At 39.3% G+C, this 25,523-nt stretch overlaps 1 protein-coding gene across 1 annotated transcript in view; it reads left to right on the top strand.

Annotated features, from left to right (window-relative positions):
- LOC135211929 (formin-2-like) overlaps positions 1–8,572 on the top strand; it is a 103,047-nt gene extending 94,475 nt beyond the window's left edge. The window contains exons 5-6 of the mRNA XM_064245171.1: positions 8,200–8,301; positions 8,529–8,572. Of these exons, the coding sequence (XP_064101241.1) occupies positions 8,200–8,301; positions 8,529–8,572 (146 nt within the window). The remainder of the gene's footprint in view (positions 1–8,199; positions 8,302–8,528) is intronic.
- The last annotated feature ends 16,951 nt before the right edge of the window (positions 8,573–25,523 follow it).

The following is a 25,523-nucleotide window of genomic DNA, read 5'->3' as shown; positions in this document are numbered from 1 at the left end:
AAAAAGTAGCATTATCAGACTTATTAGAACAGGATACGCTGCATTTCCATCTACTTCGTTTTTTGTAGCATTTGCAGCGTCTGTTCAGAGACATGACTAGGTACAGCCGCACTTACTGATCCCGTGGCTATGTCCCATTGAATCTGCAATAGCCACTTCTCGCTAATTTACTTCCCGATCCGTTGTTACTTCTTCGAGTGACATGAATTATTTCGTCACACAGGGTGAACTGATTACGGGTGTAGACCTGCTTAAGTAAACTGTTTTGTCCCAAGTTTATAAGTTCCGCCGTCCATTGGCCGAACGATAATTGCCTTTGCATTATCAAACTCCGCTCGTCCGCGGTCAACGAGGGGAATGGGAACAATGACAGTGTCCCCTGCGTGGGCTGGCTTGAAGCGCTGTACAGATTTATTCTTCATTTTCTCAGCTTGCTTCTGTTCTATTTTCGATTCCCTTTGTTCAGCCTGAATGCTCCGATTCCTATTACATAAGCATCAGAGCAAAGGCTCATCAACATCGTCATTCACAACTGAACAAGGGCGCCCAGAAGGATGACATGGAATGTTTTGACCACACAAGTTGCAATTAATGGCACAGGTTTCACACACATACTTGTATATGCATGTGTTTGCACATTTTTGCATATTGTTTGTTTGTTTGTATGGTGCTTTCACGTTGCATGGAACCAGTGGTTATTCAGCAACGGGACCAACGGCTTTACGTGACTTCCGAACCACGTCGAGAGTGAACTTCTATCACCAGAAATACACATCTCTCACTCCTCAATGGAATGGCCGAGAATCGAACCCGCGACCACCGAGATGGGACGCTAATACCATACCAACCACGCCGCTGAAGCGCTTCATTTTGCATATAGGCCAGCAGCTGTTTGATCGTTTTATAAAATCATAGACGATACTAATAGCTATTTTGCAAAATGACCAATCCCGTGTCTTTTTTTTTTTTCTTAAATGACCATCATTTTTTGGGGTCTTTTGCATAATGACAGACATTTTCGTCATTTTCCAAAATGAGCAATTCCGCAAAATGACTATACCATATATATATATATATATATATATATCTATATATATATATATATATGTATATATATATACATATATATATATATATGTATATATATATACATATACACATATATAGTATATATATACGTATATATAAACACAGTAACTTTCTAATTATTACAATGGCAACATTCCATGGCACTGATTGTATGTCTAAAGTGAAGGTACAAAGAAATAAGACTAAAATTAACTATGCCTATTTCCAGTATAGTGCAACTGAATTTGAAGAATTCAGACTGACGTTGGTCTGACTTGGAATATTAACGACCACTCTGGCGGTTCAGGTGGTCTGAGGCGATGGAAGCCGGTGGAGGCTCGCTGTGCTACTGCTTCAATTTAACAAAATGCATGGAATTCCATTCAACTGTAGAACTTCTACATAATATTTCTACTACTGTATTTTGGATTGGAAATATACATTTCCCAAATTTTCAAAATAGATAAAGAGTTTGACGTAAAATTGTCCGATAATATTCTAATTTCTTTCCAAATATATCAGACGGTCCTCGTTGTTATTTCTATAAATGATTTCCTCCATGATAATTTTTCAAAATATTCTTTACTGCTTTTCATGGGCAATGGCTAAAGCTACCTTGTCTGTTCTGGAATTTTCCTTTCTGTTTTACTCTTCTGGTGGTGGCGTTAGAGATGGCAGAGATTTCCGCATACTCTGCATCTATATTGCCTGTACGTAGACAACAAGGATCTTTTAATTACGCTGCCCAAGACAGTCTGCTATGCATGGTGATAAGTCCTCCAGAACTGTTAAGCCTTGTAAATAGGAACTCTTAAAGATTCTTTATTAAATATAATCACATAAAATTTCATTAACAGTTATTTTAAAGCTCATTAATGAATATATTATAATATTATGTAAAGAAACCACAATAATGAATGAAGTGGACAAAGTTCCATTTCACCATTCATGAGTACTGAATGCTTACAAAGAGTTTCAAATCCCTTCAAAACAAGGATATGCTGTGTAAATATATGAGTTCTATTCAGAAAGGACACATTCTTTTTACTTCGTGCTGTCCGGTATCTTCCAAGTTATCAATAAGATGGTAATCCAGTTTAGGCTCTAGATATAGACTGCATGATTCAACTTTTTATTCAGTAGAATCTGAATGGCGCAGACTTCAAGTGCTTGGATATGTCGGACCTCAAGGTATAACTGATTGTAAAAGCTCTTGTTCAAAATTAATTTTCCAAGAGATTTTTTTTTTTCATGTGCTGTTCTACATTTAAAACAATAGCAGGATACTTGGACTATACGATACGCGTATTTATGTTGATTTATTATGTGTAATCTCTGACAATTAGGCAAGTTTTAGCCTATTGAACAGATGACCGTAAAAACGCCTTAATTGTGAACTTCGAAGAGCCATTTGCTCGAGTATCTTATTCGTTGACTATTACTTTAAATGTTGCAGAACTTTACACTTTTTTCCACGAGGCATGTCCATTTAATATAGTTAGCCTTTACCTGAGGAAGAACGGAATTAAAAATAATGAAAAATACATGGACAAAACCATAGCTAGGAACTTGTTGGCAAAAATTTCCATAGCTGTTAAAAATCTCTACCAATCTAGACCGCCTAAACACTATTTACATCTTATACACTGGAGAGTAATTACGTGAAAGTACCCATTTGATCTTACTACCCTGATAATCCTTTCCCTTTTTTTCATACACCGGATTTCCCAAGCCAATAAGTTTTGACTTTCACCTTGTTTTATTGACTGAGAGAATTTCATATAAATATACTAGTTAAAAGTACTTGAAAATCGATAATATCTAATACAATTTTCCATGGAATCACCTTGATAGTAAGTCGCAAAAAAAGTAAGCGAGAAGATCCACTCATTGATTAAAAGGAGAATCAGGCACTAAATGGCCATGCAGTGCAATCAGTACAAGGTGAAGTGGAACAAAACGTGAAGAGAAGACAATTCTACAAAAAGGGGAGAGAAGACAAATGAAATAAAAGACGAACCATCATCATAAAGGCCACAAATTTATTCCCGCATTTACGCAATAATGAAGCATCCAGAAATCACAGAACCTAGTTTCTTACGTAAAAATGGTTTCCCCATAACCACTAACTACTCACAAATCCAAAAACCTCAACTTCTTTATTCCCTTTCCATAACGGCAGCCTTAACGTCACTAAACGAAATATCTTCCTGTTGCCATTTAAGCTACGATGAAAAGAACCAATTGCTAGAGATTCGCCAAAGACGAAACGGCCATGATAAAGTGATCATTAACCTCAATCAAAGAGCTGAAGGCAGTTATCGTATCCTAACCACATTTCCACTTGTACCATACAACTAAGAGGCCACTTGTTAGCAAAGATAAGATGTTAGCAACTCCTTTGCATAAGCACAGTTAGAAAACGAGAGGAGAAAGAGGAAATAACTCAAGTTACTTTCATTTCTACATTACTTCCGGCGTATTTAACCCTACTATCCTCTATCTTTTTTTTTTCGCAATATTCTTCCACTTACGCACTTTCTGTTATGTCTGGTTGCTATGCTAATGAATAATCATTATGACTACTGTAATCATATTATTATTTTTGTTACGAAATCTCTTGGAATTGAGCGTACTCTCACAAGTTGCAGTTGTTATAATCTTGAAAACCAGCTAGATTGGCATGGACTCCTAATACAGAACATAATTATGAAGTACCAAGGGGCGAGACGTGTACAGATGGGAAGACGAGATGCAAATGCGGATCAGAGAGCTTTGAAGTGGATTGGTGCGAGGACAGACGGAAGGACGCTCATTCGATGAGACTGGTGCAGTTCCAATACTTTGGGAGGGGGGAAGGAGGGCATCGAGACAAAGAAAGTCTTATTCGGATAGGAAGAAGGTGATGCAGAAACGGAATAACCTTGGTATCTAATAAGTTGCAGGAGCATGCGCAAGACAGAAATTGAGCTGCAGTGCGTATAAGGGGAAGTTGATAAGCAGTTCATCAACATTCTGAGGTTTCTGAAGTAGTAACTGCTCTTCTTATTTAGTTGCGAAAAATATAAACACGTAAAAAACGTGCCGAAGTTTCTTCAGGGCAATCGCAGCCCATGAAACTCAGCCACGGTCTGGTGGTGGCCTATAATATTGGTACCAGAAATACGATTATGGCTAACTTTAACCTTAAACAAAATCAAAACTGCTGAGGCTAGAGGGAAGTCATTAGATATATTTGATGATTAGAGAGTGGAGGATCAACATAACAACTTGCAGCCCTCTAGCCTCAGTGGTTTTTAAGATGTGAGGGCAAACGGACACACAAATCCGGTACAATAGAAAACTAAAAATGTGTGTAAGATTACAAATGCATAAGTGTACAACCACTTGTCACTCACAGAAAGTTCTCTCAACGGTGTTACTGAAGTAATGTCACTGGGGAAAGAGCATCCACTACGTTCAGGATTCAGTCTCCTTCACAAGATATGCTTTAATTATGGGTCGTTCACACACTTGCCATCAATCGCCATGAATCGACACCGCGTTGCCAAGTATAATGACATGCGCCATTACTGCACCAAGTAATGGCGGGTGTTTTAAACCATTTAAAACAAATCAGTTCGGCTGTGCTAACTGTCATTTGTTGTCATGTCATTGTGCACTATGCAACACTGATGCAATTGCGCAAATCGAAACTTGCAATTGCAAGATGCCCCATCCATTACGTAGCAGGCCATGAATCGCCATGATTATGTAGCAGTACACTCAGTGTGCTACGTGGGTTATGTTGTGGCATTGCTGCCTAGCGCACGCCAACGACCATAGAAGTCCTGGATTTTCAGTTGCCCGTTTTTGCATAAAGTTTTCATAGTATTCCTTCTTCTTTCTGCATTGTCAGTAGGGTCAGACCTAGCAACGTCTTGTTTTCTATGCTTCTTCTTAAACTTGCGTTGTTTTCCTCCATGCATCGTGATAATCCAAAATGCCTTTTATTAATTCAGGGTCATGTTAGCTCTCAGCTATGAAATCTAGCATATCCATGTTCTCCACGTTCTTCAAAAAAAAAAAAAAAAAAAATCACATGATGGGAGTGGTAATGTGGTTGGAACAAGTAGATCTTGTTCTTTCTGCAATAAAAATGAGAATGACTGGTCATGAGTTCACCTTGAATCTATATGGTGGAATTCATGTGCACGGCACAGTTACATGCCGTAACGCATGTCCCTATGTAAATAAAACGCAATTAGATAACCATAATTCGACATGCATTTACACACTAAGCCATCCTGTCCCAACCACCAAATGTGGGCACGGCCTAATCATCGCGCATACTGCACATATGATTACGGACATACATAGGTTCATCTTGAACTGCACAATGCTCTCACTATAGTTAATGGAGTATTACACCAGGGTGTCGTAATCAGCCGTCAATATTTTTTTCTGGTTGCCCCAGGTACGCAAATATGGCGATGATCGCCAAAACCAGCCATTACGACATGCACGTCTTTGAATCGCAAATGTATGACTAAGCCATTAATCTGAGAACAGACCTATCAGAAACATAAATCTCTTGACATATCAAGAGGACAGAAAAACTTTACTTTACAAAGGTCTCACAGCCACCAATAACTCTCGGAGACACACAACATCCCCTCGCGAAATATGGAAGCTTTAATAGCAAAACATTACACTGGTATTTACAACGCTCTTTGTTAAATAAATAGACAAACTTTTCCCAAATTTAAAGGTTTGTCATCAAATACTTACGATTGGTAAACTAGCTAAAAAACAAACAAAATTTCCTTCCCAAATTACTTGCGTCTGCTAAGAAGAGTTATTGTGAATATAAAAAAATTTAAAAAATTTCATTTAAACAGAAGAAAACTTATTTACAATACAATGGACTTCAAAGTGGTGGGCACGCAGCATAAGAACTTAAAAATTTATGAGGACTTTAACATATAAAGGGAAAAAAATAAACACGAAACCAAAAGGAACACCAAGCCACTCACAACAAGCAAGGGATGGCTGCATGGGTTCAGAAATCAACATCATCCCAAGAAAATACAAGTTACTGGAGAGGCTACCTCTGTTGATGAGGAAGCTACAGGGTTGTTTCTGCCAGAATTGAAGAAAATTTTTCTGGAGGGGAGCATCCATCCTAGAGACAAAAGTGTTTCATTGTGATGTTACAGGGCTCTTCTGAAAAAAGATGCCTAACAATAAATACACATGCGTAATCATGCACCAGTATGTAACGCATGGAAGGATTGACAATAATGTTCATGGTATTTGGCAATGTGGAGCAGGATATGATAAAGCCTGGCACTGTATATCACACAGGCAAACCCAAAAAATCCTCTCTCTCTATCACACAAACCAAGAGATATCTTCTCACACTATCAATGAAAAAATCCAAGACATGGGTCTCGGTTGTCCTTCTCTGAGAGGTTCAACCAGTATTTCATCCCCAAAGTGAAAAAGTGCTTGGGGTAGCACAGAAAATGAAAATATTCAGGTGGTAATTTCACCACCAAACACAACTTCCCACTTTCTGCCAGTCAACCAGGACAATATTGGGTGTGCCAGAGCCTTGAACACTATGTAGGTTTTTAAGATCATTACAGCAGTGACTGACGCCAACGCTTACGATGAAATTATAAACTGCTCCACAACTGGAAAAGGTGAGTAAAAAGGTTCGACTGACAAACTACGTGAAAGAGAAGACAGCACACAAAATTAAAGTAATGTCTAATAACAGAAGCATTGAAACCTCCACAGCTTACGCCTGATGAATTAAAAATGAAAATCAACAACTTCCTCTCCCAATCATCTTTATACAGGTAGAAAAAAGCAACTCCTTGTTTAGCTTCGAAAGATCATCTTGCTGATTCCTCTTCTCTTTCGTCATTGGGTCGAAAGCCTTCACAATCACCACACTGCACCATCTACATTCATTATACCGAACCATCATGCCTTATCATCATCATCATCATCATCATCACGAATCATTACAACAATGACAAAAGGATAAGCTGATACGTATACACCCCTGCTACTCACATGCCTAACACGTAACATCTTGTGTAGTATATTGGAAACCATTTATGAAATAATTAACATAACGGAAACTAGGCACACACATTTCATGTAAATTCCTAAGAGCGAATCATGGAACATTAGTTATACATAACGAATCATCCTTATAGGATCTACGCGCTCGGTAGAGAGAGAGAGAGAGAGAGAGAGAGAGAGAGAGAGAGAGAGAGAGAGAGAGAGAGAGAGAGAGAGAGAGATTTAACAAGTACGAATTAATAAGAGCAGGTTTGTTAACTGAGCAAAGTAGTATTGATAGGTAACCCATTACTTCACCAAGCCAAGGTAACAGGAAACATTCAAAAGTCATACAGAAAATACAATCTTTGGGATAATTCTTGTGTCATCAGTGTACACTGCTTGTTATTTTTACTTTCCTTTTTACTCATTCACGCATAGTGCGGTAATTTGTTTATGCAATAGCGTCCTAGCACTTGAATCCATTTTCACTCTTGAGTACCTTAGGCAACTGAGCATTCTGTCTCACATAATAAATTTGTGGGGTTACGGGAAAATTAACAATATTTTGTTGAACTGTCTGGCACGAGTGAGTCCTTTTCTCAAGACTTGCGTATACCGTCAGCACTAAACTGCACGAACACTAAAGTGCATTACCAAGACTTCCTCCCTCAGCATGAAAGGAAGCAGCACCACTTAGGAACTAGCCACCTAAGAGTGCCAGCAGAGGGATTTCCCCTCTCACAGTACCACTAATCTGGGGCACTGTCGATGAGTACCTGATCTTAAGCGTTTGACCCCTTCTTTTTCTCTTACTTTTCCTTGCACTCTGCTTGGGCAAAGTGCCATTTTCTATAGTAAAGAGTCCTGAGTGACTAATCAAACTGCACCTGGACCCACACCTGTACCTTGAGATACAGAGTGCCAATAACAGTGTGTATCCCATAAAATTTGCTAACAAGGACCTTTGAACAGCACATTCAGCCACAGTGCCACCTTATTGAAAGGTGCCATTTCCATTAAAAAGTCCCCAAAGTGAAGTGATACTTCCTGAAATCCTTTTTAATTTCACAGACCATTCAAATCTGTCCTATCCTATCAGAACCATTTTGGAAGAATGTTACCAAGCCCTCATGAATATGGGGAATGAGGAGGGTCTCAAGGGACAGGAGCGAGGTACAAAGAAGACAAACCAGAAAGAGAATGGATAGAAAAAAACCAGAGGAAGGAGAAGAAGAAGAAAGGAAGTACAAACTAGCTCTTAAAGAAAAGGAGCTCGAGCTGGAGAAGGCTCATAAAGACAGTGCTGCAGCTCTAGACCATCAGCAAACCTCTAATCCCCACATCTGCTGTGCCTAATACTCTAATATCCAGTATTAAATCTCTAATACCAAATTGGACAGAGGATGAGACAGAGGTATGGTTGGAGGAAGTAGAAGCACTCTGACTAATACACCACCATCGGGATGGAGAGGGCCTTACTGCTTGCTGGATAAGGGTAATGGGGGAAACATGGAGGATGTTCAGATGGTAATTACAAAGGTCTATGAGATAACCCCACAGAAATGGAGACAGCGGTTTAGAGACCTCTCAAAAGAAATCATATGGACCTGGGCATAATGGAGCTATCACAAGACTTGCGCAGAATGACAGTGGCTCAAATCCATGCCATGCACAGTTTTCGAGGAACTATTTAACAGAACCATGCTAGAGGATCTCTTCCAGTGTGCTCTTGGGGCCCACCCTGTGCACCTCAATGACAGGCATCCCAAAACACTCACGGAGGCCTGTTGTATGGCTGATGATTGGGAGACCTATAAACCATCTTCCAGCACATCTCACTGGCACGTAGTGCCCCCTAAGCATCTCTCAAAATCAGTATGCCCTTCAAAACCTCCAATGTGCAACTACTGCAAGAAAGTTGCACACTCCAAATCTGAGTGCCACTATAAAGGAGGAGCTGGCAAGCAGCACCCTCCTAAGGACACCAAAAATTTCCTCTCCATCCACCTCAAACAAAACCTCATCAACTATGGACATCCCAGTCAGTCAAGCCCAGAAAAGGGGCCCTTGCAAGGACAGCGGTGCCTTTGGCAACTACAATGGCGGCTTTCATGCTTACCCAAAGCATGGTACCTCTCCAAAGTTAGTCAACATGATAAATGCCAAGCCTGCATAGGTATAGCTGTCTGACCATCCTCACCCCGAGCGGGTGGAGACTAAGACCATCTCAGTGGTGGCCCTTGATGGCTCCAGCTCGGCAGTCTGATTGGTCAGCCCTGTGTGCCTGCCTGTGCCACTGTAAACGAAACAACTCAGTGGATGCTGACTTGGGTAGAGGACCACTCCACGTCTGTTTCCACAGTCGAGCTCCGGGTCATGACACCTTGGGGTAATCAATCTCACCGCATTAACGTGGTAGAGTTTCTGTTGGGACAAGGCCTCCTCTGGGGAGGACCTCTCCCAACACCCCTTCATTGCTTAGCTACCTCCACAAAGGAGGCATTGAATGTAGCATCACTTGACCAGAGCACAGCCACCTTGAAAGGCATGCTGCCATCAGAAGAATCACCATCTGCCCACTAGAATGGTCGACACATTGGGCACTCTGTGCAAATCCAGGCCAAGTCCATTCTCCTCAGGAAAGGATGGCCACCAAAGAATTCTTCCCTCCTCAAGAAAGGATGCTGAAAAATCCAATACCGCTGTAAGACAAGCAAGCTTAAAGGGCACTCCACCAATTGTGTTAGATGCCCTAGCTAGCAATGTGCCGCAGACACCACAACTAGAACTATTTCAAGAGGCTCTAACCTCCACCTAGAGGACACAGGAATCTCTGTCTCAGCCCAACTCAGGCACAACAAGGGGTTTTGCGCCTGTGTTCCTTGTCAGGAACACCTGACCCCAAATCTCTGCCAATGCCACTTGAGAGCCCTTAGCAGTACCACTCTCAGTCTAACTTGAGCAGTACCACTCTGTCTATCTTGGACGTTGAGCCTTTACTAGCATTGAACCCTGTGCCTGACCCTAATTTGGTGCCAGTGACAGATCGACCACAGATCCTCCTACAGGAGATCCACCAAATTTCATTAGCCATCGCCAATTGTGAGCCTCCAACATCTGACAATTCTGCTTCCCAATTACCTCCATCCACTGAAGATGAACCTCTGGCGGGCCTAAGGGCTACACCAAGAACTGGCCTGCAGAGACACAGAAGATGCAACTGCCCTTGCTTCGGTTGTCACAGCAACTGGAGTAGGGAGCCTTCCAGCAGCCTCTAGAGTTACCCCTGACTTCACTCTTAGGACTGTCATAGACAGACCTTGGAGGAACCCAAAGAAGAAAAAGGGGCACAAGAGATCCAATTAACTAATCTAGAGCCACGAGCTCTCCTTGGCACTAGTGTCTGATTGCCTTTTCCAGCACAGAGTGACCCTGGCACCTACCCAGAGGAGGTAGCCAGAGTGATCTCTACTTTAGTAACTTCATATCTAATATCCTAGACAAAAACCTGTAAATAGTAGGAGTCACCTAGGAAGTTAAGAGGGAGAGTTTTGTAAATCAAGAAATGATCAATTATTGTCCAATACTAGAGCTGGTACGCTCCTGGCACACTTGGCACAGTGCCTCAATTGAGGAGAATATCCCAGACAGTCAAAATCCTGACGAGGTTGATAGTTGCCTTTCTCACCTGGTGTTACCTACCAAGTCAAATAAGTTAGAACTACTCTCTAGCCTCTCAAGCTAAAGGGCGTGTCCTAGCCCTTACGCATTTTGTTGTAGTCATCAACCGCTAAGGTTGCTTATTTCCTAACATACCCTTCAGGTTACTCATTTCCTAGCATGTTGGGTACTTAAGAAATTGTATACTCTGTGCAATAACACTGTATTTGTAGCTAGATCATTGTCACTTATGTAGGTACTACAGCAATGTGATAATAGATCACATCAAAGACAAGATGCAATTTAAATTGTAACTTTACTAGGAATGAAATTTCACTGTCGCCAAGAGACAGCAATTAGCTATCTATAAACACCTTTTGAGTGGTGTTAGGATTTTCTTTTATTAAGTTGAGAATCTCATATTCCTGTCCTAGCAGTGAGATAGGTCAATTTATGTTAGCTGCATTGCTTAGTATAGGCCTTCACGCCCGAAAGGGAGTGACCACCTGCTTAAGGGGGGAGCTGTCATGTGTCTCCAGATTCTTGACACAGCACCCAAAATCCCTTAAAGATAAAACAGCTAGACTTCGGGGTAAAGTAGGGACTCTAGACCCAGCTTCAGCAGTGATAGTGTGGGATGTTTTTGCGAAGGGAGACGAGGGAGTGGCTTCCATTAGTCACGGGTTTAGTAGACATGCTAGATTTCACCTTAGATATCTTGCCTTACAAACTGTATTCCTGTGAACTCCTATCTGCTGGTGTTAATCACTTTTTCAGGCTGCAGGACCTCTGTGCCCACACCAAAGCGAGCGAGAGGAAAACATCCCGCTCCTAATAGATACCACTCAGGCCTTGTGAGACTCACACATGTTTCCTGTGTCCTTCCTCTGGGTGCATGCCTTTGTTCTGATCTGGCCACGTGGGCTGTATTGTTAAAAGATGGCATATTGGATCAAGCTTATTTGCAGTTGTGCACCTGCAATACAGAACAGCAGGTAAGTGAATTTCTCTTACTAAAATCTTGCATGTTCCTTGTTTCAATATTTACATTTCCCAACATAAATCCCTTTGTAAAGCCTAGCATATATATATTTCCCTTATGAATTACGTTCAGTAACTGAAATAACCTTTGCTCTGTAATATGAATTCAAATGCCCTCCACTGATAATTCATGCAAGTGAGAGATCTTTTATATACGAGTTGTCACCTGGAAAATCTAATTCCAGAACGTTTGTATATCAGCCTCGCTGCCCTGTCCCCCCTTCTTACTTGGCAGAATTTCTGCTTTATCAGGTTAGAGTAATCCACATGCAACATTCATTGAAAAGCAGAAAGTGTAACGAGTCCTTACAATGGACTCAAATCCGTTCTGTAAATGTTTGTATTCATAATGCATTTATTTAGTATAACCAGAACCAGTATTTGAAGTGCTGCTAGTTCTATCAGGAACTTCGTTTATTTAGAATTACGTAAGCATTCCTTGAGTAATTTCCTTCTGTTGCGTTAATAAAGGGTTATTTTTGAACTGATAGATTCTAAATTGGAAATTTTCCATTCTCAATCTATGTGATTTAATGTGATTTCTGCCTTAATTGGCATCCACGATAAGTGCAAGGCACATTTATCCCAGTAATTAATTAATTAACGTAATTAGCAATTCACAAATTGAGAGAGAGAGAGAGAGAGAGAAGAGAGAGAGAGAGAGAGAGAGAGAGAGAGGACGCTAGTGTAAACATTACTTTTTACATTTGGTTAGAAGAAATAGTAATGGAATTTTACAAAATGTGCCCTGACTAAAATACACTTCTTCATTGTTTTCTATTGCAGACTTCTTCCTCATGTTAATCATTAACCTGGCAACCTGGAGTACTGTCGTCCAGTGCGGATACTGGGCATTACGATCGATTTATAAAAGCAAACTTCAATGGAAACAATAACAGTTGTCGTAATAAGATTCTGCGTTTGAATATTCTTTTTACATAAAGGAAATGGTAATCTTATCAACAGAGCGATGGGAGTCTTGAAATATATTATTAGTCTCCTCTGATTCGGCACTACTAAAAATGCAACCATAAATTTTTTAACAAGTAAACCCCCATATTACTTTTCATATGATATTTTTAAGCCATCAGGAAAATCCTTGATGTCAACTTGTTCTTCACTACATAGTTAGATATTTGTTCTACAAGTTATGTTAGAGTTTCCCAAGTACACTACAAGAAGAAGCTGAGCTCGGCACAGACTAAAATGGAAATCAGATCTAATCCTCATCCACACAAAAATCAATAAATTGTCACGAAATTCCTGTCGTAAGAAAGAGACCACTTTCGAAATTTCTCAATGAAAAAGTGTGCTCTTCAGTCCTAAGCCAGACATAATCATTTAAGAGCACTTGCCTACTTATACTGGTCAAGGGAAATCTCTTGAGGGTGATGAGATGGTAGAGACCCTTTTCATGAGCAAGGATATTCAACAAGTGTGCGAGTTTATTGCTGACCAAGAGTTATCTATACGTCAGTTTTGTTTTTTGCAGGAAACTTCTTTGAAGGGTAAAAAATACTCTTTGCTTGCTGCCCCATGGGTCTACTGAATATCAAAACACAAAACATTAACTCATTTAACCTCACTTTCACCATGTCAAATGAAGTGTGTCAGTGAAAAACAAGCAAACGAATAATCATTAAACTGGCATTACGGCATAGTTCTGATGTGACGAAAGATATAATGAGGAGAAAAAAGATATTTAAAGCAACCATCAATAAGAGAACGCAGTAATAAGAAAATGGTTTCGATGCATTTTCTTTCATCGTTTTTTGTGCTTGAAATGTCAGTGACTAGAGAAAGAAGGAATTTTTTGTAACTTTGGCCATGGAATTTCCGGAAAGAAGGCAATATTCTCCGCGAAGTTTACCAGCATTTGATCAAATACGTCAAATCTATGGATTCTTCTAAAAAACGAAGAAATGACTTCCTAAAGATGTTAATATTTTTATTCCGCTACTGGCATGTGAGCTGACAAAAGAATACCTCCATCTACTTGACTACTACTTTACAGTATATCAACGTACTCCCTTTAAGGGGGATGCATAGGAGGCTTCAAGACAGACGCAATACAGTGCATAAAATAGACTTATGCAAACCATGAAAAACTTGGGTTGGTTTTAAAAGTCAAAGCTACGCGTTATAAACTGCGGCATTTACCGAGAAAAAAAAACGAACTCGGCAGATCGTCTCAGACAAAGGAATAGGAAAATAGAATTTACAAATGCATATTCTAATCCAATAATTATATGAGATTTTCATGGCATTCATTCATTAAAGTTGATTTTGCTTTTTGCAAAGTTGGGTTCCCCCAACTTCACAATAAGGGAAGCACACATCTTCAAATACTACCAATCGCTTCAACACTGCAGCTTTAAGTCATCTTCATACTCCTCACCTTCTTATCTCTCACCTTCCTGCTTTTCTCTTGTATCCCAGAAACAATGATTCTCTCTCTCTTTCTCGCATCACGCAACATCACACTTTTCGACTTCTCTTTCTCTTCACTTCACCTCCCGATAATGACCTAGTATATCCTACTGAACCTTTCCTCCAACTCCATTTCTCTCCTCTCGTCACCCTGGAGTTGCCTCCTTCACCGCTAAGTTGCTCACTAAGTTGCCTTCGAAATAATCCCCCATTTTGTCCACCCTTTCATTCCTCTTAGCTTTTCCCTTTCTTCTCCCCTTCAAAAAAATTCTTTCCCTCCTACTCTTTCACTTTCTTTCCTTAGCTTCCTAGCTGACTCACTTCTTTCCCTTTTCCTATCCTGCTACGTTGCATTACAAATACTTCTCCCCTCCCACTTCCACCTGATATCACATACCGCTTTTATCTCTAATTCCTTCTCTCCAATTTCCAAGCCATTTACATCCCCTGATTTTTTCCCCTTGATATCCTTTGTTCTATCAATTCTCTGTGCGTTCCCTTTCTCTCCCTTTACTTGGTTATATACCCCGATAAAATATTTACATTATAAATTCACTATCGTTGCCTTATAAGCTGCTTATTAAAGACTTGATTAATGCTACTTCTAAGCTACGAAAATTCTTATTCTATGTTCCACCTTCAATCCACTTCATTTCCTTAACCGTAAAGTAACTCTCTTTCTACACTTCGCATTTTGTAAACCGAAAACTTTTTTTTTTTTATTTGACTTCCCTTTTCTTTGCCACATGTTTGGTAATACCGTTTTCGATTTAAAGAATAAAGAAAAACGAAGGGAATGAAAGAAAGATAAAAAAAAAAAAAGGGGGGGGGGGGCGAAGTTATTGTGTAAGGTGACAAAAAAAATGGAAGTTAATGACAACAGAAAAGTTTTCGGTGGAAAGTGAGTCACTAGCAACTTTGTATTGGAGTCATATTGGAGTCACCTACCTTCTCTCTTTTTTCCTTTTCTTGCATTTATCAAACCTCAATCAATCCATTACCTTCGTTTAAGAAATAATATCCTTCTTCTTCTTTCCCAACTTCTTTCTCCTCCTCCTCCTCTTCCTCCAATCGTACCCTCTTTTTCCCCAAAAAGCACTCCGAAGATTCTTCTCTAAACAACCCATTTATCTGCCATCATCCCAAGTCTTCCCATTAGCATTTTAGGCATCTCATTCTTATTCAGACTTTTCACAAAACTTCCAGTTTTTAGATTAATTCGCGCCCTATCCGAAGTACCCTGCATTCTCAACTTCCTGCCTCTCAGTAATATAATGTCAAATAATTTTCTTTATGAATTAAATCTACAAATACGACACATGTATCCAAAAGCACTAGCGCACATTCCTACGGACAGAAACCATAACAACAGCTGGATGCTGTGAACAACTATATACAATAAATTTAACCATATTAGTGAGTGATAGGCAACTAAATTTGTTAAGCGTCTTATTGGCTGAGGAGTGAATTTCTGTTAATTTTATATTTCAATTCTTAATTCTAATCACAAACACAAATTTCACGAAATTTTTTTCATTCCATAAGTATACACAAGTACCAAATAACAGACGAAACACCATTGACTCCCGTAATATCCCTATATCACCAAATGGAACCTTTTCCTTTTCAAGTTGATATTGTGTTTGCAAGAGATTCTTTTCTAGATATCAATGGTTTATTGGTAACTTTTCGACATCATAATCCTTCCCAATAATTCCACTTCCCGGAAGCAAATGACCGAGATATATACTGGTATTGCACCAGCTCCAGTTTTTTGGCCTCTTACAAATTACCTAACCTTACCTAGGTTGGGTTAGATAATTTGTAAGAGGCAATTTCTGTAAAATTTGGGTGTGGGAAACATTTCCAAGAAGATCCTATGGATAATTGTTAAAATATGACGTCCCGCTTTTTTCAGGGAAGGTTCCTTTACTAGGGTCTAAGCTTCAGTTTCAGATATACTTTCCCCTTATATGTTCACGACGCGAAGTGACGGGAATTTTACATCAAGTATCATTCTCTCTTCCAGCCAGAGTGGGCTGAGAGGCAGAAGGGCGGCGGAAGAAGAAAGGAGTGGACAGGGATGATCCCTTCTACGAGAGAGTGGCGAGGCCTTAAATATTACAGCTTGTTATTTCAAAATCAAATGAAAGCGTCTGCAGTGCTGGGTACATATTTCAATTAAAAGCTTATGATTCTTAGGCTTAAGTACACTGAAATGTCATGGCAAATGCAATCTAACGCTCCTTCGGTTAAATATAAAATCATAGGTAGGAAGAACGAATCATAGAAATCATCATTACAGTAAATTTGGCAAACTCAAGATCATGCAGTCGAAGAGAAAGAGATTTGCATACCCTTTTAAAGGATGATGAATTTGAGCAAATAAATACGATTTCTCCACAGCATTACCGTGACATTTTTCTGGAACTGAAACATACACTGATTTATAAACATATGTATGCATACTCATGCTTACTACATGATCATAATAATGTAGAAATGAAAAATGGTTGTAAATCCATACCCGAGTCAGTTTTATTGCTAAGCCATTTCAAGAGGCCTAATAATGCGACAGAAATATGCAAGAGGTTTAAATGTACAGGAAGTGTCTGCATGTTCTTATGTACTGTCTTGCCACCATATACGCATATTGCGAATTCGAACCACTTTGTTTTAAAGTTTCTTTTTTTTATCTTAAAATATAATTTTCTCCACTAGCCTATATTCCTGCCCATATCTATTAAATCATCAATGTAATCTAGTGAGGATAGGCAACCATTATACCATTTTTATTTCTTCCTGTGGTGTTTGACTTAATACACTACACACACACACACACACACACACACACACACACACACACACATAAATATATATATATATATATATATATATATATATATATATATATATATATATATAATATACTAGCTGACCAACCCGGCACTGCCCAGGAAAACTCAGAATGACAACAGACAAACACTCTCTCTCCCAAAACCCCACTACTCTCAATTCTGCTCTCTCTCTCTCTCTCTCTCTCTCTCTCTCTCTCTCTCTCTCTCTCTCTCTCTCTCGCTCTCTCTCTCTCTCTCTCATCTCTCTCTCTCTCTCTCTCCTGTTAATGAATGAATGACATCGAAGGTCATTGACGCCGATATCGTTTATTATAAATAAAGAATAAAAGTATATTCAATTAAAACCATAAAAGCAAATATATCATTGTAAAAGTTAAATAGCTTTCAGAAGACCTGCTTCTGAAATAAATCTAAAAATGCCACTTGCATTGTATGACACATCATGTCCAAGAATCTTGCCAAGGATGAACCTGCCATCCTCACCTCGAGCCTCAAACAGATATCTATTTCTTTCTGTGCTATAAGTGGGGCATTCAGTCAACAAATGCTTCACGGTCAAGGGTATCAAACAGTCGTCACAATATGGTTGGTGTTGGCCAGCTAGCAAAAACTCATGTGTCATCCGAGTGTGACCAATTCTTAGACGACAAAGAGTAGTCTCCCACTTTCGGGGCATAACGTTATATTTCCAAGGGGATATAACATTTGTTATTTCTCTCATCTTATTATCAACTAAGCTTTCCCAATGCTTTTGCCAATTATTACACATAAAATTCTTAATTGTAGGTAAAAAATCATTACATGGAATGGGATACCTTCTTGGTAGCAACTCAGCTGCAGCATTCTTTGCCAGTGAATCTGCCTCCTCATTTCCACACACACCTACATGTGCCGGAACCCAACAAAATCGAACTGTTAAGCCTTTCAGACCAATAATAAAAAGCCACTCTAAAATCTTTAAAACCAAAGGGTTACTAGAATTAAAAACTTCTAAAGCTTGAAGGACACTTCTTGCATCACTAAAAATGGTAAAATTGCCCTCATCTTTTAATGCTATTTTCTCAATAGCGGTTAATATGCCATATAGTTCTGCAGTAAATATGGAAGATACTAGAGGAAGTGCACCTCTACAATTAAAAGAACCACTATATACTCCAAATCCAACGCCAGCATCAGATTTGGAGCCATCTGTATATATAAAAGTCGATTCCCTATGTTCTTCGACATGTTCATGAAAGAGAGACCTGGCTTCTAATTCAGTCATGTTCTTTTTTATACCAATAAAATATTTACAAAAAGATATATCTGGTAATTTCCATGGAGGGGTTGCTGATATCTTGAATGGAAGAACTCTATTTCTTGCTATATCAAGACCGTTTATTAATTGTTTTACCCGAAAACCATAAGGTTGAGGAGATTTTGGGTGTAACTCAAAATATCTAAAATCCCCTTACAAAGTTTGCAGTCTGACAAGCTAAAGAATTGGGAAGTCTTTGCAACCTAAACCAATACCGAATAATAGAAGACTTTCGGTAAAGGTCTAAAGTTAATTCTCCAGCGTCAACAAGGAGACTTGGAATAGGCGAAGTTCTAAACGCTCCTGTAGACAATCTAATACCAGCATGGTGTATAGAATCTAATACCTTTAATCTGCTTGGGGTGGCTGAGGAGTATATTTCACACCCATAACTAATTTTAGAAAAAATTAAGGCCTTGTATAATTTTAAAATAGTTTTGCGGTCTGCCCCCCATGATGTATGTGACAATACTTTTAAAAGATTCAGAGCCTCAAGACACTTAACTTTTAATGCCTTTAAGTGAGGAAACCATGTCAACCTGCAATCAAATATCAAACCTAAAAATCTAGCTTCATTTACACATGGGATCCGTTGGCCTTTGATGTATATATCCGGGTCAGGATGTACTCCCCGAATACGACAGAAATGGACAACAGTAGTTTTGTTTGTCGAAAACTTAAATCCATTCATATCAGCCCACTGAATAATTTTGTCAATTGAGAGTTGTAGTTTTCTCTCAACCATCGACATTCTAGATCCAGCAAATGATATGGAGAGATCATCTACAAATAATGTTGAGAGAATATCTTGGGGAATGACAGAGGATATCCCATTAATGGCTAGTGCAAATAGTGTTACACTTAGCACACTACCCTGGGGAACTCCTTCTTCCTGACATCTCCTCTCTGATAGAGTTTCCCCAACTCTGACTTGAAAAAATCTATGTGAAACAAATGATTGAATGAACAATGGTAACTCTCCTCGTAACCCCAATTCATGAATGGTTTTAAGTATACCATATCTCCATGCAGTATCATATGCCTTCTCAAGATAAAAAAAGACTGTTACATGGTGCTGTTTGGAAGCAAAGGCTTCACAAATAGAGGATTCCAGTCGCATCAACACATCAGTCGTTGAATGCATTTTTCTAAATCCACACTGGATAGGTGATAAAATACCCTTCTTTTCCAGGTACCACACCAGTCTTACATTGACCATCTTCTCCATGATCTTACATAAACAAGATGTCAATGCAATTGGTCGATAGTTTGCAGCTAAAAACTTATCCTTACCAGGTTTTAAAAAGGCTAAAATAATGGCTAGTTCCCAAACACTTGGATAACTATGATCATGCCATATTCATTAATAATGCTTAAAATAAACAACTTGGTATTAACAGGTACATGTTTAATCATTGCATATGGAATTTCATCGGGTCCAGGGGCTGTATCATTACATGTAGCAAGTGCGGAGTCAAATTCTCTTTCAGTAAAAGGAGAGTTGTATGACTCTTCCCTTCCTGTTGCAAAATTTAAAATTTTCTTTTCTTCATTGCTCCTAAACTGGTGACCAGGAGCTACTTCACACTTGCGTGATACATTTGAGAAATGATCCGCCAGGGCATTACTAACCTCAGTTGCTCCAGTCACATACTGATCATTCACCTTCAACACTGGTGGTGGGTTGGGGGTGAATTTGCCTGCTATCTTTTTTACTTTCCTCCACACAGAAGATGGTGGTGTTCTACTGTTAATGGAGGAAACAAAAGACACCCAAGACTGGCGCCTAGCTTCTTTCATGGCACGACGGAACTGTGCTCTACATTTCTTGTATATAATTAAATTCTCCTCAGTACGGTGTCTGCGCAAACGGGTTAAAGACCTTCTTGTGGCTCTGTGCAGGGCCGTTAATTCTGAAGACCACCAGGGGACTGGTCGTCGTTTGAATAACCCTGTTGTTTTGGGAATTGAATTGACTCCTGCTGTATGAAGGGTTCCATTCAGCATGTCTATGGCATCATCAATATTTTCAAATTGTTCTGCATTCCCTTCAATTTCGCTTAGCTCACGAAATCTACCCCAGTCTGCCTTGTCAAGATTCCATCGTGGCGATCTCTGTAAAGGTGGACCATTGTTAGTGTTGATAATGATTGGTGCATGATCACTAGTATGCCAATCATCTAATGTCCTCCAATCAAAATCGAGAAGGCAATTAGAGCTTGCGATTGATAGGTCAATGCATGACAAGGTACCTGTCTGGACATGAAAGTGTGTGGGCTCTCCTGTATTAAGGAGTCCGACATCCTCATTTTCCACAATTGATGATATAATATTGCCCCTTGTGTTTGCTAAAACATCGCCCCATAAAGGATGTCTACTATTCAAATCTCCCAATAAGAGAAAAGGTTGGGGGAGTTGTTGAATCACCTCTACTAAATTATCATACAAAATATTATTATTTGGAGGTAGGTACAGAGAGCATATTGTATATTTTCTCCCTATATCAATCTCTACAACCACTGCCTGCAGAGGTGTACGAATAGACAAAGATATTTGGGGAACATCTCGACGAACGTAAATGAGACTTCCGCCATGGCTCCCTGCTTGTTGATTATATGGTGTTCTATAGCTAATATACTCTCGAAGGACAAGGAGTATTAGCATCAAGCTTGCTTTCCTGTAGACATACAATTATGGGGGAATGCTCATGAATTAGTAGCTTAAGTTCTTCATATTTGGCCCTTAAACCCTGACAATTCCATTGCAAAATGGAGGAGAAAACTATGGATCACTTCTGGAAGACATCTTGGATGAGGTCTTCCCATTGGCAACTTTTAATCTAACATTATTTCCTGTAGGTTTCTTTAGAGATGGTCTTGATATATTGGGTTTTACGTTTGTCTTTTTCTTTGTCTCCTTTTGATCTATTTGTTGAGGCGGATGGTGGACCTCAACTTGAATTTCTGATTTATTCAAGTTATCTTCCAGTTGATCAGAAACATCAACAGATAAAACATCAAATTTATTTGACGTCATAGCTTTAATGTTTCTGATGGAAGGGGGTGAGAGAGATGGAGGTCTCTCTCTTTTTCGATTAATAGGTGGTGGGCTTCTAGGTTTTTGCACCTTCCCCACAACAGGTGCACCAGGCAAGTTGGTTTTAAGTGGAACCTCCATCAAATCAGGCAAGGACATGGCCTGAGAGAGGTTTGTACTACTAATAGTAATGGGGGACGAAGGTTGTACGGGGATGGGCAATGCCCCACTGTTAATACACTGTGGCAAAGCCTCAGAAGGCAATATGCTTACCTCATCATGCAGCATTTTATCATTAGATGGTATATTTCTTTTTATAGAACTATTGGCAGTGCTAGATGGGTTTGATTTTAGTGCCTTTGCATAACTACTTGATTTATCTAATAGTCTTTTGGCATATCCCACACTTATGTGTTCTAAGTTGGATTTGTTAAGGGCAGCTTCTTCCGACTTATACAGCTCGCAGCTCCGGTCAGTGGATTTATGATTTGAGCTGCAATTTAAACACCTGGCTTCAAGTGCACATTCTCCATGGTAAGATTTGGAGCAAATACCACACATTTTTTCGTTTTTGCAAACTTTTGACGGGTGTCCAAATTTAAAACAATTAAAACATTGCAGTGGCTTCTGCTTGAATGGTCGAACTTTAATAATTTCATTTTCAATAATAATGCGGGAAGGTACATCAGCATTCTGGAAAGTAAGGATAATCATTGATGTACCTGGAACTTTGTGTACTTTCCATACATTTAGTGGACACATTGCCAGTATCTCCTCCTCTGTAAATTCATACAGATCTTGGTTTAAAAACTACCTCCCCTTCCGTAGCTAAAATTTAGGTGGGGTTTGACATCTAACTTAATATTATCATCATTTGTTTTAAGGTTGGATAGTATTACAGATTGTGTGCATGATTTGGCATGGATAAGGTAACTATTTTTTCCAAAATGAGATATGTCTCCCGGTGCAATAGTTCCTACTTTTTTCTGAATTAATTTGCATATTTTGAAATAATTCCCTGTAACACCCTGAGATTCAGCTACAATCCACATCGGTGGTTTTGGCTTCCTCTGGGAAGGCATAACTACATCAGAATCTTTTTCAAACCAGTCCGCAGGTCTATAAACATCCAAATCCTTTGGTACCTTGTCGCAAAGAGCAGCCATTATATTCAAGTTATTAATTTTGATATTATTAATATTACATATTGCACTAAATGCTTCGTCATGACTATTGTAAGATATCCATGAATCCCATTTTGTATCTTCCAGTTTCATTCTTATTTCTGTTATAGATCCATAACACTCAAATTCTTTATATATATTATCATAATTTGTCTCTATTGGAATTTGGGTAACATGAAGGATTCGAAGTTTCCTTGCGTTACCCAGATTACTCAATTTTGGAATAACAATGGAATGGTCCTTCCTAGTTCCGAGGTCATCAACAGAGTTTTCCCTTCCTAGTTCCGAGGTCGTCAACAGTGTCTGAGGTTCGCCATTCGATCCAGGGGTACAAGAAACATTAATTTCCGTCATTAAATTAGTTGGGGGAAAGAAAAAAGTTAGACTGTCTGACATCCCAAAAGAGAACCCATTATCCTTTCATGAAATTAATTTCTCCACCAATGACACCTGCGAGAGCTGCTTCCCAAATGTCCACTCCCTACCCTACCACAAAGGGATGGTACCACTATGATTAGAGTGGCTCAAGTGTAAGCCAAACCCGCTTGATGGGACTGAGAGCATTACAGGAATACAATCATCCCCACTTTAATCATAGCGGCAGGCAAACCGGACAGAATGCCGAGAGCCCTATCTCTATGAAACCGGCCAACCCCTGGAATCCGAAGGCCAAGTTATGGTTCGAGAATAGTCCCGCATGCCAGTATGGAAATACTGACATTCCAAGGTGTCCAAACATTATCGGGTAGTTGGCAAGACCACCACAGCTCCCACAATTGGTTTTGAAAAAATTTCCAATCCCGGATATGATGTCCCCTAAAAAAAAAATCGGACAGTGAAATGGGTAAGAGTTTTGACAGCAAGGTTGGAGAAAGTTGATAAATATGAAGAAGAATGAAACAATTATAAGTAATAGAAATAGGATGAGAGAAATTTAGAGTCAAACTGAGGAAAAACAAAAATTCCCCAGTTCGAGAGCCCTCTTGCCCGTCACCAGGCTTCAGCACAGGAATGATATGCCGTGCGGAAGCCCAATGACTTCATCAAGGCATTCTCTCATTAAGAGGGTCTCTCCTGTTAAGATAGTTGCTTCAGCTATATTGCCCAGCATTTTTGACATTTCAAATTTTACCACTTCTCACCCCATTCCTATTGGGATTGAACTTGGACATGAAGGGCATCGGGAGTGTGTCTGTTCATCCCAGCGACGACAAAAACTATCATTTAGAGACTAATATCTGTCATTTTTTTAATTTTACTTTTCTCCCCTTCTCACTCCCTCTTCACATCGGGACTGAACTCGTACTTAAAGGGCATCAGGATTGTCACTATTCATCTCAGCAACCTTGAAAACTATAAATTAGATGCTAATATCTATCTTTTATGGTTATTTTTATGTGTCATCCCCCTTCCCACCATTTCTCACACCCACTTCCTCTCAGTTCTGAACTAGGGCATGAAAACCACTAGGAGTGTCACTATTCATCTTAGGAACCTCAAAAACTATAGATTAGACACTAATATCTGTTGTTTTTGGTTATTTTTATAATTAATCCCCATCCCACCCCTTCTCATCCCCCTTCCTATGAGGGCCGAACTTGTACCTCAAGGGCATCAAAAGTGTCAATATTCATCTCAGCAACCTCAAAAACTATGGATTAGATACTAATATCTATTTTTTTGGTTACTATTACATGTTATCCCCTTCTCAGCCCCTCCCTATCAGGAGGATGCACTTGGACTTGAAGGGAATCAGGAGTGTCACTCTTCAATTCAGCAAACTCGAAAACTATGGATTAGACATTAATATTGTTTTCTGTTATTTTTACGTTTTACCTCTTGCCCACACCCTCTTTTGGTGCCAGTGATGCCTTACCCCACAATATTCTTTTTCATGTGGTAAGTAATAATGTGTACCAAGTTTGGTTGAAATTGCTCATTGCCTTTCAAAGTGTCTGTGGCACATACACATACATTACATATAATACACACACACACACACACACACACATAATATATATATATATATATATATATATATATATATATATATATATATATATATATATATATATATATATATATATATAAGCTGACCAGCCCGCTGCCTGGGAAAATTGAATGAAACCGATACTCACACTCTCTTTCTCTCCTTCTTTCCATCTTACTCTCTCTCTCTCTACTCTCTCACTCTCTCCCTTTCCTGTTAAAATTGATGCATCAGTTACATTACCCCACATTTTTGACATTTCATATTCCACCACTTTTCACACCCTTTCCTATTCGGGGTGAACTTGGACTTGAAAGGCACTGGGAGTGTCTCTGTTCATCCCTGCCATATAAAAAAAATTATGGATTAGACACTAATATCTATTATTTTTGACAGTTTCTTTTTTACACTTTCTCACACCCCCTTCCTATCGGGGGCTGAAGTTGGACTTAAAGGACATTGGGAGTGTCACTACTCATTTCAGCGACCTCAAAAGCTAAGGATTATACATTATTATTTGTAGTTTTTGGTTATTTTTACGTGGCCCTACCTTCCCAAACCTTCTTCCTGCTGGAGCAGGACTTAGATTTGAAGGACATAGGGAGTGTCACTATTCATCTCAGCGACCTTGAAAACTATAAATTAGACACTAGCATTGGAAGTTTTACGGATATTTTTACATTAACCCCTTCCTACCCCTTCTCACTCCCAAGTCCCTATTGGGTTGAACTTGGACTTGAAGGCCACTGGGAGTGTTACTATTCATCTCAGCAACCTCTAAAACTATGGATCAGACACTGACATTAGACATTTTTAGTTATTTTTACATGTAACCCGTTCCCACCCCTCCTCATCCATCCTCCCCATTGGGGCTGAGCTTGTACTTAAATGGCATCAGG

The sequence above is a fragment of the Macrobrachium nipponense genome, chromosome 19, assembly GCF_015104395.2.
Source record: "Macrobrachium nipponense isolate FS-2020 chromosome 19, ASM1510439v2, whole genome shotgun sequence".
Taxonomy (NCBI): Eukaryota; Metazoa; Arthropoda; class Malacostraca; order Decapoda; family Palaemonidae; genus Macrobrachium; species Macrobrachium nipponense.
Note: the sequence above shows the minus strand (reverse complement) of the source record. Positions and strands in the feature narration are given on the sequence as shown.